The sequence below is a fragment of the Pristiophorus japonicus genome, chromosome 2 (assembly GCF_044704955.1).
Source record: "Pristiophorus japonicus isolate sPriJap1 chromosome 2, sPriJap1.hap1, whole genome shotgun sequence".
Classification (NCBI taxonomy): Eukaryota; Metazoa; Chordata; class Chondrichthyes; family Pristiophoridae; genus Pristiophorus; species Pristiophorus japonicus.
The window spans coordinates 38386468-38405296 of NC_091978.1; the positions used below are offsets into that span (position 1 = coordinate 38386468).

At 44.8% G+C, this 18829-nt stretch overlaps 1 protein-coding gene across 2 annotated transcripts in view; it reads left to right on the top strand.

Annotated features, from left to right (window-relative positions):
* LOC139236929 (fibroblast growth factor receptor-like 1) overlaps positions 1–18829 on the top strand; it is a 358006-nt gene that overhangs the window by 287239 nt on the left and 51938 nt on the right. For both annotated transcript variants that reach the window (XM_070866868.1, XM_070866869.1), the window contains exon 4: positions 15177–15266. In XM_070866868.1, the coding sequence (XP_070722969.1) occupies positions 15177–15266 (90 nt within the window). The remainder of the gene's footprint in view (positions 1–15176; positions 15267–18829) is intronic.

The window sequence follows — 18829 nt, forward strand, 5'->3', positions numbered from 1 at the left end:
ATCCACTATTTCTAGAGCCACTTCCTTAAGTGCCCTGGGATGCAGACTATCAGGCCCTGGGGATTTATCGGCCTTCAATCCCATCAATTTCCCCAACACAATTTCCCCAACACAATAAAGATATCCTTCAGTTCCTCCTTCTCACTAGACCCTCAGTCCCCTAGTACTTTCGGAAGGTTATTTGTTGCTTTGTGAAGACAGAACCAAAGTATTTGTTTAATTGGTCTGCCATTTCTTTGTTCCCCATTATAAATTCACCTGAATCTGACTGCAAGGGACCTATGTTTGTCTTCACTAATCTTCTACTCTTCACATAACTATAGAAGCTTTTGCAGTCAGTTTTTATGTTCTCGGCAAGCTTCTTCTCGTAATCTATTTTCCCCCTCTTAATTAAACCCTTTGTCCTCCTCTGCTGAATTCTAAATTTCTCCCAATCCTCAGGTTTGCTGCTTTTTCTGGCCAATTTATATGCCTTTTACTTGGATTTAACACTATCCTTAATTTCCCTTGTTAGCCACGGTTGAGCCACCTTCCCTGTTTTATTTTTAGTCTAGACAGAGATGTAGAATGGCTGAAGTTCATCCATGTGATCTTTAAATGTTTGCCATTGCCTATCCACCGTAAACCCTTTAAGTATCATTTGCCAGTCTACTCTAGCCAATTCACGCCTCAAACCATCGAAGTTACCTTTCCTTAAGTTCAGGATCCTAGTTTCTGAATTAACTGTGTCACTCTCAATCCTAATAAAGAATTCTACCATGTTATGGTCACTCTTCCCCAAGGGTCTCGCACAACAAGATTGCGAATTAGTCCTTTCTCATTACACATCACCCAGTCTAGGATGGCCAGCTCCCTGGTTGGTTCCTCGACATATTGGTCTAGAAAACCATTCCTAATACACTCCAGGAATTCCTCCTCCACCACATTGCTACCAGTTTGGTTAGCCCAATCAACATGTAGATTAAAGTCACCCATGATAACTGCTGTACCTTTATTGCATGCATCCCTTATTTCTTGTTTGATGCTGTCCCCAACCTTACTACTACTGTTTGGTGGTCTGTACACAACTCCCACTAACGTTTTCTGCCCCTTCTCTACCGATTCCACATCATCCAGGCTAATGTCCTTTCTTACTATTGCATTAATTTCCTCTTTAACCAGCAATGCCACCCACCTCCTTTTCCTTTCTGTCTATCCTTCCTGAATGTTGAATACCCCTGGATGTTGAGTTCCCAGCCTTTGTCACCCTGGAGCCATATCTCTGTGATGCCAATTACATCATACCCGTTAACTGCTATCTGCACAGTTAATTCGTCCACCTTATTCCGAATACGCCTCGCATTGAGGCATAGAGCCTTCAGGCTTGTCTTTCTAACACACTTTGCCCCTTTAGAATTTTGCTGTAATGTGGCCCTTTTTGCTTTTTGCCTTGGGTTTCTCTGCCCTCCACTTTTACTTTTCCTCTTTCTATCTTTTGCTTCTGCCCCCATTCTACTTCCCTCTGTCTCCCTGCATAGGTTCCCATCTCCCTGCCATATTAGTTTAAGTCCTCCCCAACAGCACTAGCAAACACTCCCCCTAGGACCTGGTTCCGGTCCTGCCCAGGTGCAGACCGTCTGGTTTGTACTGGTCCCACCTCCCCCAGAACCGGTTCCAATGTCCCAGGAATTTGAATCCCTTCCCTGCTGCACCACTCCTCAAGCCATGTATTCATCTGAGCTATCCTGCGATTCCTACTCTGACTAGCACGTGGCACTGGTAGCAATCCTGAGATTACTACCTTTGAGGTCCTACTTTTTAATTTAGCTCCTAGCTTCCTAAATTCGCCTTGTAGGACCTCATCCCTTTTTTTTACCTATATCGTTGATACCTATATGCACCACGACAACTGGCTGTTCACCCTCCCTTTTCAGAATGCCCTGCACACACTCTGAGACATCCTTGACCCTTGCACCAGGGAGGCAACATACCATCCTGGAGTCTCGGTTGCGGCCACAGAAACATCTATCTATTCCCCTTACAATTAAATCCCCTATCACTATAGCTCTCCCAATCATTTTCCTGCCCTCCTGTGCAGCAGAGCCACCCACGGTGCCATGAACTTGGCTGCTGCTGCCCTCCCTTGGTGAGTCATCCCTCTCAACAGTACCCAAAGCGGTGTATCTGTTTTGCAGAGGGATGACCGCAGGGGACCCCTGCACTACCTTCCTTCCACTGCTCTTCCTGGTGGTCATCCATTCCCTATCTGCCTGAGTAACCTTTTCTGCGGTAAGACCAATTCACTAAACGTGCTATTCACGTCATTCTCAGCATTGTGCACGCTCCAGAGTGAATCCACCCGCAGCTCCAGTGCCGCAATGCGGTCCGTCAGGAGCTGCAACCGGATACACTTCCCGCACACGTAGTCGTCAGGGACACCAGAAGCGACCCTGACTTCCCACATAGTACAGGAGGAGCATAATACGTGTCCGAGCTGTCCTGCCATGACTTAACCCCAAGATAAACTTAAATGCATAGGGTGTAACACCTGTTCCTGAGTTGAGGCCTGGACGCCTATTTATTTTGCTTATACCAATATGGCAGTCGGCGCACTTCCGACATGTAATGAATGCGCACATCCTGCCTGCCATATTGGAGGCTTATTCACCCATATGGTGCCCGAAAAATGGGCGCACTGCTGTCAAATTTCTATGCCATTGCGGCTCATTGAAAATCCTGAGACTTACTCCTGTGTTACCCTCTCAAGGGAGCTGCGCGATTCAACTATAAGAGTGCTCGATGCTTAAGACTTCTCAAAAATCAAACTGTTCTTGTCGATAGGTTCATGATAAAATGCTTCCAACTTTAAAAAGGACAGTATCATTGTTACCAATCTTAATAGGCTGTGTTGAAAACAATTACAAATTATACCTACACAACATTACTGTAATTATTTCGTGCACCACCGTGCAATTGTTTCAGAGAAAAATTATTGAAAAATTCCAAAGTAATTTTCCACGTTGCTACCAAAACATGTGACCGGGTCTTTGCAGAGCTGCTTAGCTCCACAGCACAGAACTGAAGAAAGAAAAACCTGCAGTTATATAGCGCCTTTAACAACATCAGGATGTCCCAATGAAGTACTTTTGTAGTGTAGTCACTGTATTAATGTAGGAAACGCGGGGGCCAATTTATGCACAGCAAGCTCCCACATTCAGCAATGTGCGAATGACCAGATAATCTGTTTTTAGTGATGTTGATTGAGGGATAAATATTGGACAGGACACCGGGGATAACGCCCCTGCTCTTCTTCGAAATAGTGCCATGGAATCTTTTGGTATCCACCTGAGAGAGCAGACGGGGCCTCAGTTTAACAACTCATCCAAAAGACGGCACCTCCGATGCTGCAGCATTCCATCAGCACTGCATTGGAGTGTCAGCCTGGATTTTTGTGCTCAAGTCTCTGGAATGGACTACAAATAAGTAATACAGACCATTCTGTGTACTGTAGCAAGCAATTGAATCATGCACCAGCAATTTCTGTTTTCAAATCTTCACAAAAAATACATATGCATAAAGTGTAGGTTATTGGTGAGAGAAGTTCTTGCTGTGTGGCTGCACAGCACGTCTCTACTACGGACACCTGTGATTTTGCCATGGCACACTGCTGTGCAGCTAACTGTTGCTGCACACCCAGATTCAAGACCACCCCAACCTCTGTCATCGAGGTATGTGGACGATGCCTGCGTCTGCGCAAATACAGAGGCTGCACTCCAAGACATAGTCGATGTATTTATTGAGGTGTACGAAAGCATGGGTCTTACACTAAACATCCATAAGACAAAGGTCCTCCACTAGCCTGTCCTCACCGCACATCACTGCCCCCCAGTCATCAAGATCTATGGCGTGGCCCTGGACACCGTGGACCACTTCCCATATCTCGGGAGCCTCCTATCAACGACGAGATCCAACACCGCCTCCAGTGCGCCAGTGCAGCCTTCGGCCACCTGAGGAAAAGAGTGTTTGAAGACCAGGCCCTCAAAACTGCCACCAAACTCATGGTCTACAGGGCTGTAGTAATACCCGCCCTCCTGTATGGCTCAGAGACATGGACCATATACAGTAGACACCTCAAGTTGCTGGAGAAATATCACCAACGATGTCTCTGCAAGATCCTACAAATCCCCTGGGAGGACAGGCGCACCAACATCAGCGTCCTCATTCAGGCTAACATCCCCTGCATTGAAGCACTGACCACACACGATCAGCTTCGCTGGGCAGACCACATAGTCTACATGCCAAACACGAGACTCCCAAAGCAAGTGCTCTACTCGGAGCTCCCTCACGGCAAACGAGCCAAAGGTAGACAGAGGAAACGTTTCAAGGACACCCTCAAAGCCTCCCTGATAAAATGCAACATCCCCACTGATACCTGGGAGTCCCTGGCTAAAGACATCCCTAAGTGGAGAAAGTGCATCCGGGAGGGTGCTGAGCACCTCAAGTCTCATCACCGAGTGCATGCAGAAAACAAGCGCGGACAACAGAACGAGCGTGTGACAAACCAGTCCCACCCACCCCTTCCCTCAATGACTGTCTGTCCCACCTGTGACAGAGTCTGTGGCTCTCGTACTGGATTGTTCAGCCACCAAAGAACTTACTTCAGGAGTGGAAGCAAGTCTTCCTCGATTCTGAGGGACTGCCTATGATGATGATGTGTGACATTGCTGTTGGAAGTCCATATCTGGGTGTTGGGCTCGCCATCCACCTCTACTATTATGTATAAAGAGACAAAGAGGTTCATCAATATGGTCCTCCTGCTGCTATGACTTCCGTTTGAAGCACTGAGGTCTGCATCCCTACATAACCTTGCAGCATTCCAGACTTCAACCCTTCATCAGCTTGACGGCCACTCCTACCTCTACAGTGTCTCACCCTGTGCTTCCTCATCCATATCAGCACCATCATCTCCTGCAATGGCTACATCTGTGCTCGTGCTTGTTTCAAGATGGTAATTGGTACTCGGGCATGCCTGGTGATTGACTATCACACCATATCGCAAACTTAGAATGTCGCAGATTGCATCCAATCAATTACTTTTGCAGTGTAGCTACTCTTGTTACCTAGGCAAACACAGATGATCATTTGTGCGCAAGGCTCCATAAACACTAATCTGTTTCTGATGCTCTTGATTGAGGGAAATAGAGACGAAAGTGAGCCAGGAATAGCTAATAGCTATTATCCTTACCAAGTCGATAATTCTTCCCCAAGCAACTATTAAATGACATTTTCATCAAAATAAACCATTTTATCTATTGGTTTTAAATGCCAGGACTGTTTTCACCCCTTCTCTCCTGAAAGCAGTGGCTCTTGGTGGGATTGTGATTCCAGGCTGTCGCGAGCAGCTAGTATCTCAGCCAAGCAATCATTCTTCATGTGTGAGACCAGACAGTGAGTGTCAGCAGGGAATTCTACCCTTAAGACTATCACAATTAAGATTCCGGAGATGAGGGGGTTACCTTATGATGATAGATTGAGTAGACTGGGTCTTTACTCGTTGGAGTTCAGAAGGATGAGGGGTGATCTTATAGAAACTTTTAAAATAATGAAAGGGATAGACAAGATAGAGGCAGAGAGGTTGTTTCCACTGGTCGGGGAGACTAGATCTAGGGGGCACAGCCTCAAAATACGGGGGAGCCAATTTAAAACCGAGTTGAGAAGGAATTTCTTGTCCCAGAGGGTTGTGAATCTGTGGAATTATCTGCCCAAGGAAGCAGTTGAGGCTAGCTCATTGAATGTATTCAAATCACAGATAAATAGATTTTTAACCAATAAGGGAATTAAGAGATACGGGGAGCGGGCGGGTAAGTGGAGCTGAGTCCACGGCCAGATCAGCCATGATCTTGTTGAATGGTGGAGCAGGCTTAAGGGGCTAGATGGCCTACTCCTGTTCCTAATTCTTATGTTCTTATGTTCAATCTTAGCTGGTATACATACATGCACGCACACTTTCCATCAGGTATCCTGGCTAATGTTTTTCCCTCCTGAAGCCAAACAACCCTGGCCTTCCACAGTGCTATGTTAGCAATCTGGCCAAGATCAGTTAACTCAGCAGGGATCACACATGGGGTCATCCTAACGCGGATGATGAAATATGATTCTATGTAATTGGAGTGTATCTAATCACAGTAATTGCGGGACACTTTTGACAGATTGATTCCCCATTTTTGCCTGTTGATGAGAATAGAGTACAGGTATTGACACAATAATTATGGAATACTGCACCCTTAAAAAGGAAAATAAGTCAGGACAAAAATCAGCCCGAGCAGGTTAATTATTTCATACTTAGCGATTATTCAATGACATTTTCATCACAGAAAACATTTACCTTCTGAGGCAACCAGACTATTCAATTAAGAAAAACTCTAGCTATTTATCCTTGCCAGTGTCAGCTGTGGCTCAGTGGGTAGCACACTCACCTTTGGGTCAGAAGGTTGTGAGTTCAAGTCCCACTCCAGGGACGTCAGCACAGAAATCTAGGCTAGCACTCCGGTGCAGTGCTGAGGGCGTGCTGCACTGTCGGAAGTGCTCTCTTTTGGATGAAACCGAGGCCCCATCTACTCTCTCAAGTAAAAGATCTCATGGCACTATTTTGAAGAAGAGCAGGTGAGTTATCCCTGGTGTCCTGGCCAATATTTATCCCTCAATCAACATCACAAAAAAACCAAATTATCTGGTCATTATCACATTGCTGCTTGTGGGAAATGCTGTGTGCAAATTGGCTGGCGCTTTCCCCACATTGCAACAAAAGTATTTCATTGAGATGTCCGGTGGTCATGAAAGGTGCTATATAAATGCAAGTCTTTTTTTCTTTTTTGAAAGGACACAACCAAGGCTGCCTTTATACTACAACTGCAGTGTTGTAATGACGTGCTTTTACTTCACACTATTGCTAAGGGGATAGTGTTAATCTAAAGCTGGGGCCTGAGTGGACTCCAGAGTAAAGTGGAGTGAGACTAGGTGGAAGAGGGAGTCTCACTCCACGTTGCTCTACAAATATCCAGCACTGATGCGAAATAAAACCACTTTGCATGGATGCTACAGATGTATTGTGAAAACAGTCTAAGAGGGGACTGCTCAGGTATAAAAATAGTAAATAGAAGAAGTAAATTCCGAGCACTGCTCATGGTTTGGGAGCACAAGCCCAAATGATCATAAAGCTAAATTTAGGAGTGATGTCAGAAAATTCTTCTTTGTGCAGAGTGACCAATACATGGAATCAAATTCAATAACAACAGCATGCATTTATATAGCGCCATTAACGTACTAAAACATCCCAATGCACTTCACAGGAGTGTTAGCAGACAAAATTGGACACCAAACAACATAGGAGATATTAGGACAGGTGATCAAAGAGGTATTTTTAAGGAGGGCTTTAAAGGAGGAGCCAGGTGGAGAGGTGGGAGGTTATTCCAGTGCTTGGGGTCGAGGCAGCTTACCTAGACACGGTTACCAATGGTGGGGCGAAGGATATCAGGGAATGCAAAAAGGCCAGGATTGGATAAACGCAGAGTTCTTCGAGGGTTGCAAGGCTGGAGGAAATAGGGACGGGGCATGTAAGATCCTGCAGGCATAAACCCTGGAATAATTTAAGAAACAGCCGATTGCTGTAACATAGAAACACAGAAAATAGGTGCAGGAGTAGGCCATTTGGCCCTTCGAGCCTGCACCGCCATTCAATAAGATCATGGCTGATCATTCCCTCAGTACCCCTTTCCTGCTTTCTCCCCATACCCCTTGATCCCCTTAGCCGTAAGGGCTATATCTAACTCCCTCTTGAATATATCCAATGAACTGGCATCAACAACGCTCTGCAGCAGGGAATTCCACAGGTTAACAACTCTCTGAGTGAAGAAGTTTCTCCTCATCTCAGTCCTAAATGGCCTACCCCTTATCCTAAGACGATGTCCCCTGGTTTTGGACTTCCTCAACATCGGGAACATTCTTCCCACATCTAACCTGTCCAGTCCTGTCAGAATCTTGTATGTTTCTATGAGATCCCCTCTCATCCTTGTAAACTCCAGTGAATAAAGGCCCAGTTGATCCAGTCTCTCCTCATATGATAGTCTAGCCATCCCTGGAATCAATCTGGGGAACCTTCACTGCACTCCCTCAATAGCAAGAACATCCTTCCTCAGATTAGGAGACCAAAACTGAATACAATATTCCAGGTGAGGCCTCACCAAGGCCCTGTACAACTGCAGTAAGATCTCCCTGCTCCTATACTCAAATCCCCTAGCTATGAAGGCCAACATACCATTTGCCCACTTCACTGCCTGCTGTACCTGCATGCCAACTTTCAATGACTGATGAACCATGACACCCAGGTCTCGTTGCAGATCCCCTTTTCCTAATCTGCCGCCATTCAGATAATATTCTGCCTTCGGGTTTTGGCCCCCAAAATGGATAACCTCACATTTATCCACATAATACTGCATCTGCCATGCATTTGCCCACTCACCTAACTTGTCCAAGTCACCCTGCAGCCTCTTAGCGTCCTTCTCACAGCTCACACCGCCACCCAGTTCAGTGTAGTCTGCAAACTTGGAGATAATACACTCAATTCCTTCATCTAAATCATTAATGTATATTGTAAAGAGCTGGGGTCCCAGCACTGAGCCCTGCGGCACTCCACTAGTCACTGCCTGCCATTCTGAAAAGGACCCGTTTATCCCGACTCTCTGCTTCCTGTCTGCCAACCAGTTCTCTATCCACATCAGTACATTACCCCCAATACCATGCGCTTTGATTTTGCACACCAATCTCTTGTGCGGGACCTTGTCAAAAGCCTTTTGAAAGTCCAAATACACCACATCCACTGGTTCTCCCTTGTTCACTCTGCTAGTTACATCCTCAAAAAATTCCAGAAGATTTGTCAAGCATGATTTCCCCTTCATAAATCCATGCTGACTTGGACCGATCATGTCACTGCTTTCAAAATGCGCTGCTATTTCATCCTTAATGATTGATTCCAACATTTTCCTCACTACTGATGTCAGGCTAACCGGTCTATAATTACCCGTTTTCTCTCTCCCTCCTTTTTTAAAAAGTGATGTTACATTAGCTACCCTCCAGTCCATAGGAACTGATCCAGAGTCGACTGTTGGAAAATGATCACCAATGCATCCACTATTTCTAGGGCAGGTGTAGGGTCTTTCTGGATCGATGGATTAGGATGGTCTGAATGGCCTTTCTCGTTCATTTTTATATTGCGAGCCTGTTAGAATTTCGGGGCAATTTTCAGCTTTGCTGCCTGGATTGTGCCTTGTGGGAACAGATAACCCGTCCGCCTGTCGTAGAACCTTCCCGATTTTCATCCCGTTAAAATCGCAAAGTTGAAAATGATCCCCCCACCAACCCACCCCTCCCCTCCCCTCCCCTCCCAACCCACCCCTGCGCCCCTACCCTCTCCCAACCCTTCTCTCCAATTTTACCTCACGGGTGAAAATAATTGCAGATTATTACAAATACAGGATAGTTATTGCCTTTGGGTTTCCCAACAAACGGAACGCAGTGCAGAAGGCGTGCAGTGAAGATATACCACCGTTCCAACTGCATATTCAATCCTGGGAGTTGCACAGTTATAGTTGAAGCCGCCAATACTTAGATACATTTATACACTAACTGTACCTGACTCGTGGTGTATATATATATATATTTTATCATCTATTTGCTTAAACTGTTGGATGGTTGAGGTTGGAGGCAATCAAACTACTGTTGTGAACAAACAATATGGCCAGCCATAGTAATTATACAACCCAAGTGACTGTTCTTGTTGCTTTCCCTTGTCTATTCTTGTCAAAAATAATTGCTGCATTGAGTTTGATGTCTTCCAGGAGTTGGTTCAGTTGTTTGTTAAGAGCACAAAGCCCGTTGGTAGGATTGTTCAAGCCTGACTTGATTACATTGCTTTTGCCTAATTTCAGTGTTTTAATTTTAATTCCCTCCCCCCACTCCCCTTTACTCAGTACCCTTCGCTTGTCAGTACTGTCGAGCAGAGTTGCCTTAATGATGCATGTTGATCGTTTCATCCTTCGCTTTGAAGTGCGCTCAGGTCTCCAGTTAAGAGTTCAAAGGTCGGCATGTTTATTTATGCAAAGCTGGATCATCTGTGACATGGGGCTTAGAAGGCCCCCTGACTTCAAAGGATTCAAATCTGGCCTTGCAAAGTCAAAGCAGAGTTTGGTCTTGCGTTAAAATATTAAAGAAAAGTTTGTGGTGATGTGGGTCATTTCAGTTATTAAATAATATTTTTAATTGGTATCAAAATCATGTTGGGTCTAATTGAATTAAGTAGTAATGGCCTCAATAATTTGCTCTTGTGTGTTTATTTTCGAAGAGCTCTGTATGAATTGTCGGTCAGTAAGAATGAGCTCATCCCTCTTTGTCCATTCTGAATCTCATTCTGGGTGTCTGCTCCATCAAAAGTCTGCACAGGTTTCTTTTGGTGGGTTTGAGTTTTTTTTTGGAGGGGGACAGCAGGCGAATTGCGCGCAAAAGTTGGATCTTTAGAAGATCAAAGCAGCTACAGCAATTCAGCGCACATCAAAGCTTTGGCTGCAAATCAAGTCGTGTTGAAAATGTAGCCGTTTGGCTGGTGCCGAGAGGTAACGAAGAATGGAACATAAGGGGAGCAGTTTGTTTTTCCACTCTGCGTAAACAAGTCAGCTCGTTTAAGGTCTGGCACAAAAAGTTTGTTTTCTGGTGAAGTTGTTCTCATTGTTGTTGTGAAGATAACAAAAAACAGACAAGCGGGGGGAAAAAAACCTGAGGATGAGGAGCATTGTTGGCTATGTCACAGTTAGCCTCGAGTCTGTGGTAGTGGTAGTGTTTGTGTGCTGGGAACGCTCGGTTAAAAATTAACATTTGGACTGCGACGTGAAAAGGAACTGACGCATTTTGTGTTTTACGAACAATGTGTTAGAGCAAACACATGATTTCTCTTCAAACTTTTCAAAAATTTAAAGCTCTGGTTCTTACCATTAAACACTTGTATTTATACAGCGCCTTTGCTCAACCTCAAGTCCCAAAGTGCTTTGCAGCCAATGAAGTCCTTGTAAAGTGTAGTTACTGTTCTAAGCTAGGGGAACACGGTAGGCCATTTGTGCACAACAAGTTCCCGCTACAGCAATGACCAGATAATCTATTCTTTTTTCACTAGTGTTGGTTGAGGGATTAATATTAACCAGGACACCGGGGAGAACTCCCCTGTGCTTCTTCGAAATAGTGTCATGTGATCTTTTACACCTGTGCGACAGGGCAGACAGGGCCTCGGTTTAATGTCTTATCTGAAAGACAGCACATCTGGCAGTGCAGTGCTCCCTTGGAGAGCCAGCCTAGATTTTGTGCTCCAGTCTCTGGAGTAGGGCTTGAACCCAAAACCTTCCGACTCCGAGGCGAGAGTGCGACTGAACCATGGGTGATATCTTGAAGCAAGCAGCTGGACAGGGTAGGAGCTTGCAGTAGGTTGCACGCCTGCCTGCTTATCAGTTGAGTATAACCTGAGTATCAGCTGTGGCTCAGTGGGTACCGTGCTCGCCTCTGAGTCCCACTCCAGAAAACTTATAGCACAAAAAATCTAAGCTGACACTCCAGTGCAGTGCTGAGGGAATGCAGCACTGTTGGAGGTGAGATGTTAAACCGAGGCCCCGTCTGTTCCCTCAAGTGGACCTAAAAGATCCCATGGCACTATTTTGAAGAAGAGCAGGGGAGTTATCCCTGGTGTCCTGGCTAATATTTATTCCTCATTCAACATAACAAAAAAAAGTTTATCTGGTCATTATCACAGTGCTGTTTGTGGGAACTTGCTTGTGCGCAAATTAGCTGTCGCGTTTCCTACATTACAACAGTGACTACGCTTAAAAGTACTTCATTGGCTGTAAAGTGCTTTGAGACGTCCGGTGGCCATGAAAGGCGCTATATAAATGCAAGTCCTTCTTTAAGCAAGAGATCGAGCGAAAGTGGTAGGGATCCCTCCATCTCAATTTGATCCAATTAGGTTTTTGAATGAGCTGCTGGAAATATTGTTGAAACAGAATTTCATTTTTTTTCTCTTGTCTTATGAACATGGAGACTTTAATTATGAACATTTACAATGGGTTTTCATCACTAACAAAACAAACTCCAGAAGGTAAGCTGCAATACCACCTCTGCCCCTATCCTACCCTTGTCCGATTTTAGATTAGACGAGAAGGCGGAAACATTGGAGCATAGCGGAAGAAGATCTAAAGAGGATGAGGTGAAAGAAAATAAAATGTATGAAAAAGGGATGACAAAAATGCATTTTGAAAATGGTTGGACAGATGAGTTGAAGCTTCAGCATCGTATTTCCAGAGACAATTGCAATAAATCAGCTGTCTGGGTCTGTGTCTTTTGAGCAACCCCAATGTTAATCGCTCCACCATTGGTGGCCATGCCTTCTGCAGCCAAGGACCCAAGCTCTGGAATTCCCTCCCTAAACTTCATCAACATTCCCGTTAAGCTGCGCCATCACGCAGTGGTCTGGAGCTCCCACGCAGGCCGCTCACCGGCTTTTATATGGAAGAAACCGTGCAAAGGTGAAAATTTAAATGGCCCACGAAGCCAGTTAAAGGGACCTCGCATGAAAAAAAATAAGAGAGAACATTGCTTTCTGCCTCTCTCTCTTCGTTTAAGGCGCTCCTTAAAACCTATCTTTATCTGCCCTAATATGTCCTTGTGTGGTTCGGTGTCAAATTTTGTTTTATAATACTCCTGTGAAGCACCTTGGGACGTTTTACTATGTTAAAGGCGCGATATAAATATAAGTTGGTGGACACATTTACAAATCCAGTGTTTTTTTTCAATGTCAAACCTCTATCGTTCTTTGTCATTGTAGTTCTATGGGGCAAATTGGAGCACCCACACAATACTAAGCTTCACTAGTGGTAAGCTATGTGACGTCTTCGGTGTAATTATGCAAAGATGAGTTCATGAGACAAGAAAGAATTAAAGTTGGTCTTTAACTGTCTGTTGAAATGAAATACAAAGCTTTGGAGTTTATTTCTCAATTCTTTATTTCTTAAGTGAGAAGAATACAATCTCTTGAGCAACGCAATGCAGGTTTGCTATGACACTTCGCCACAACATCATCCTCATAGGCAGTCCCTCGGAATGAGTCCAAAAATGAGTCCTTAGATGGCTGAACAGTCCAATACGAGAACTACAGTCCCTGTCACAGGTGGGACAGATAGGCGTTGAGGGAAAGTGTGGGTGGGACTGGTTTGCCACACGCTCTTTCCGCTGCCTGCGCTTGATTTCTGCATGCTTTCGACGATAAGACTTGAGGTGCTCAGCGCCCTCCAGGATGCACTTCCTTCACTTAGGGCGGTCTTTGGCCAGGGACTCCCAGGTGTCAGTGGGAATGTTGCACTTAATCAGGGAGGCTTTGAGGGTGTCCTTGTAACGTTTCCTCTGCCCCCCTTTGGCTTGCTTGCCATGAAGGAGTTACGTTTAGAGCGTTTGCTTTGGGAGCCTCGGGTCTGGCATGCAAACGAGGTGACCTGCCCAGCGGAGCTGATCAAGTGTGGTCAGTGCTTCGATGTTGGGGATGTTGGCCTGGTCGAGGATGCTAATGTTGGTGCGTCTGTCCTCCCAGGGGATTTGTAGGATCTTGTGGCGACATCATTGGTGGTATTTCTCCAGCGACTTGAAAGTGTCTCCTGTACATGATCCATGTCTCTGAACCATACAGGAGGGCGAGTATTATTACAGCCCTGTAGACCATGAGCTTGATGCCAGATTTGAGGGCCTGGTCTTCGAACACTCTTTTCCTCAGGCGGTCAAAGGCTGCACTGGCGCACTTGGAGGTGGTGTTGAATCTCGTCGTCAGTGTCTGCTCTTGTTAATAAGAGGCTCCCGAGGGAGAATTAAAAGGATAACTCTCTGCAGGGCCCTGATGTCCCTCTCCTACCAACCCTAGCAGGGTGGCATCCATAGGAGAGCAGGACCACTGCACGACTGTGGTAGAGACGATGCGTTAAAAAATGGAACAACAAATGAGAACTTTACATTAGCTACGTCTCAACTACAAAGATTTGACTCCATTTAAAAACAAAAACTCAGTAAAACAATTGCTCTGTAAAATTGTAATAAAATTCAAATAATTCCAGACAGAGAAATTATTAGGGAAAAATATATTTCATTTTTTTTAATGCAGAATTCAAAATAGGCTGAAAATTTACTTACGAAAATGAAAGCCTTGAGATTTATGTTAAAGATTAGCTGATTGTGAAATGTGGTTTAATAAAAACTGGCATCGCTTTCCTTTGAATCCAAAAATAACCTCTGTAATTACAAAATAACAATGTTATTATAATATTAGTGCCTAGTCATATATTTGGCTTTTACTCAAATGAAGTGGAAGTTCACTGTCTTACAAGGTAATTACAAATAGTTCTTAATTGCAAGAAATACAATTAAGAATCTTAAAGTAGATTTATGGGGGGCCATAAACATAAGAACAGAAGAACATAAGAAATAGGAGCAGGAGTTGGCCATTTGGCCCTTCGAGCCTGCTCCGCAATTTAATAAGATCATAGCTGATCTGATCTTGGCCTCAACTCACTTCCCTGCCTGCTTCCCATAAATGCGCGGCTATTCCTGCAGATTCCTGCTATAACTTCAGAGGGAGTGACTGGTGCGGCCACAAACTCTACCAGGACCCACATAGGTTATGTCCTGGCTGTGAGGTATCCTGCATGGTCTTGTGGGGGCCATGCACAAGACTATTGGCATAAGGCTGTGGTGCCAGGAGTAGGGACTCTCTACGTCGGGACCCAGCACAGTGATAAATATGGGGCTTGCTAAGGGTATAGGCTGTGACTGAGGCTGGACCCCAAAGATTGGGTTCACACTATTATTTTCATGCATTACAAGTAGTCCCCTGACACGTGAGCCATCTTTTTCCCCCACTACCTAGGCTATGTAGTTCTTCCCAGTTTAACGTTGAAGATTAAAAAAAAAGAACCTGAAGGTTTAAAAAAAATAAGAACCTGAAGGTTTAAAAAAAAATGCTTAAATAGCCAAGAAGTGCTATGTCAACTGGGATCTTTTCATGTTTAACGTATGATCTGTCTTCCAATCCATATTTCCTAAATCATTCCTGGCTTATTTATTTACAGATGATTCAAGCACGGGAAGGGATGGACAGAAGCTGCCGCAAGGATCAAATGGGGAATATACAAATGAAGATCCTACAGGAAAACAATGGGGTATGATGCTTTGAATTCTCAAAATGCCAAAGTACTAACATAATCGAGTCTTTCATTCTATCATTACATTTGAGTTGGAATGAGCTGTATATGTTAATTCTGTGACGTCCAATTGTTCATTGTACAGATGGTGTCATATGAGAGTAAGATTGTATACTTGGATGCTGTAACTGTTAGCCCAGCTAAGTGAGTGGAGCTTAAGCAGGTGGTACAGTCACCTGGTGGACAGGTTCAGAATGAAATGGGTAGCAGTGTGCTTCTTGGTTAACAACTAACACCATTCATCTTCTGTCATCTTCTTCCCACCTTCAACCACATGGCATCTATGGGCAAACAAGCAGCATGAGAAATAGGCTTTCATACCTGTGGTTAAGTACTGAGTCACACGACCAGTTCAACCCCTGATCCATACTTACTTGGCCAATCTCAACTGCCATTGCAGTCGGATCTCTTTTTTTTTTTGTCTTCATATTTCATTCACTTGGATGTGGGTAAGAACTGGCAAGTCAGTATTTATTGACAATCGCTGGGTGCCCAGAGGGGATTCAGAGTTAACCACATATCATGGGGCTGGAGTCACAGGTAGACCAGACTAGGTAAGATTCCATTCCCTGAAGGACATTGGTGAACTGTGATGCTTTTTACAACAATCCAGTATTTTCATTTTTTGATGTAAGCCACAAATTACCAGATTTATTAAATTCAATTTTATAACTTGCCTTGATGGGATTTGAACTCCTGACCTCTGGGTTGCTAGGCCACGACCATAACCAATAGGCTACTGATACCTCATTAAATTTTTTTATTGTCCATGGACTAGGGAGAGAAAAGCAGTTGGCTGGGGTTCCTGTTCTTTATATCGAGTGACTGACTGTGTATGTGTGTGCATGCGTGTGCGTGTATCTGTATGTATGTGTGTATTTGCCAGGTGAAGCTTTAATTGTTGCTGGGCCTTCACAGCTGACCCATTCACTGTTGTGCTCACACATGAAGAATTCCATCTGGGAATTGATTACCACTGTAAGTAAAGAGGAGAAAGGGAAGGTAATTGGGAAAAAGTGGAAGAGTGCAATAGAGAATTAAGTTAGGTTTTAGTGCTGAAGGAAAGAGACCAACATAATAATACACTAGAATCAAAATCCAATGCAGTATTCATCAAATGATCAAACGTATACCAGCTGAGCAGGATCACAGTGCTGATAGCCACAGAAATGTCTCTGTGGATTTAGATTTCGGAATTGATAAGCAGCTCACAACAGTTACTAACAACTCAACCATTTGATCTTGTTGTATATCTATTGCCATCTGCATCTTCATTCAAATAAAAAAAATGGAAACTGGAAATATAAAGATTTGATAGATAGAACTAGCTGGTGCTACAAGCAGTTCTGACAGTATCAGTACAGAGACGTCCTGATAAAGACCCTGGAATTTCTCGGGTCTCGATGCCAGTGGTTATATTGGCATGGCGCCAGGCCATGCCCTCCAGTGCTGACCCTGCCGGAGTCTGCGGAATCAACGAGGCACCTCATTAGCATAGGACAGGTAGGTGCAGGTGCTACTTTGGATGCATTCTTTGGAACAGAGGAGGCTGAGGGGGAAACGTTATTGAGGTGTATAAAATTATGAGGATCCTGGATAGAATGGATAGGATGTTCCTATTTCCCTTAGCAGTGGGGTCACAACCAGGGGGCATAGATTTAAAGTAATTGGTAGGCGGTTTAGAGGGGATTTGAGGGGAAGTTTTTTCACCCAGAGGGTGGTGGGGGTCTGGAACTCACTGCCTGAAAGGGTGGTAGAGGCAGAAACCCTCACCGCTTTAAAAAACTACTTGGATATGCACTTAAAGTGCCGTAACCTGCAGGGCTACAGACCAAGAGCTGGAAAGTGGAATTAGGCTGGGTAGCTCTTGGTCGTCCGGCGCGGACACGATGGGCTGCATGGCCTCCTTCCGTGCTGTAAATCTCTATGATTCTATGATTCCTGATGCCTGCCTCGTGCCCACAGCCTCCGCTTGCCCTCGAGAGGAAGGATGTCACACAATTCCCCCCCCCACTCCGGCATTGTTCCTTTTGGCCTCCTGAACAAGGCGACTGATCCATGCCTATTTATTTGACAGAAATTGTTGCCTGTTGGGATGTCTCAGGTGCTTTCCTGGCCTCGGCTGGGCTGCACGGCACTGGTGGGACCCACATCCGCTCACTGCCACCAGTACAACACTGAACCCGACTGAGGCCCAGCCACGGGATGCCTGCATGTCTGGCTCTGATCTCTGACTGCCACTTGCCTTGCAATCAATGGATGGAAAGCTCTATCCAATGAAAGGCAAACATGTGTTGTGGTTCCACCGCTCTCGCACCAGCGGCATGGCAGGGGACTGGCAAAACGCCTGTGTCATTTCAAGGCCAAACTATTTTAAGTGCTGCTCACCAAACTACCGTGTTTACATTTTTCACAACCTCTTGTTTCCATTCTATTTTCCATGGAATTGCTTTTTTTCACGTTGAACAGTGAAGTGCATGATATGTCACAAATATGTCATGTTTGCATTTCTCAGATTTCTGTCCCATTTTTGTTCCAATTTCCCTCCCTCGCCGCTTTTCTCCTGAAGGTTGGGACTCATCCTGGGCTACAGTTCAATGGATGCCAGCAGCTCCCTAGTGCCCCACCCAACTAACTATTAAACAAAGAATGTGCATCTTTATAGCGCCTTTCACAACCTCAGGACGTCCCAAAGCAGGGATGGAAAATCTGTTGCCTATTTGACCATCCTCAACCAAAATCCACATCCTTGCACTTTCAAACATCTTTGAAACAGGATAGTGCCCAGCAACAGGAATCTTGGCCGCTTTTCCTCTCTTCAGCCCAGATGTCACTGTCATCCCCCTGCCTAGGAGCTGTGGAGGAGCAAAGGGATTTTGGTGTCCATGTACACAAATCACCAAGAGCCAGTTCACGGATACAAAAAGTAATGATAAAGGTTAATGGAAGGTTGGCCTTTATCGCAAGGGGGTTGGGATGAGAAAGTGAGGAAGTGATGATTCAGTTCTACAGAGCCTTGGTCAGAACCCATCTGCTATATTGCGTTCAGTTTTGGAAACTGGACCTTATGAAAGTTATATTGGCCTCGAAAGTGGTACCGCGCAGATTCATCAGAATGATACCAGGCTTAAATGGTTAAATTATGAGGACAGGTTATGTAAATTTGTTTGTATTCTCTTGAGTTTAGATGGTTGAAGGGTGATCTAATCAAGGTCGTTAAAAGTACAATGGGGTTCGATAGGGTGGATACAGAGAAACTAGTTCCTCTGGTGTGGGAATGCAGAGCATTGCAACAACAACATATATGTATATAGCGCCTTTAACATATTAAAATGTCCCAAGGTGCTTCACAGGAGTGTTATAAGACAAAAACGTGACACAGAGCCACATAAGAAGTGAGGGCAGGTGCCCAACAGCTTGGTCAAAGAGGTAGGTTTTAAGGAGCGTCTTAAAGGAGGAAAGAGAGGTAGAGAGGCGGAAAAGCATAGGGAGGGAATTCCAGAGATTGGGGCCTAGGCAAC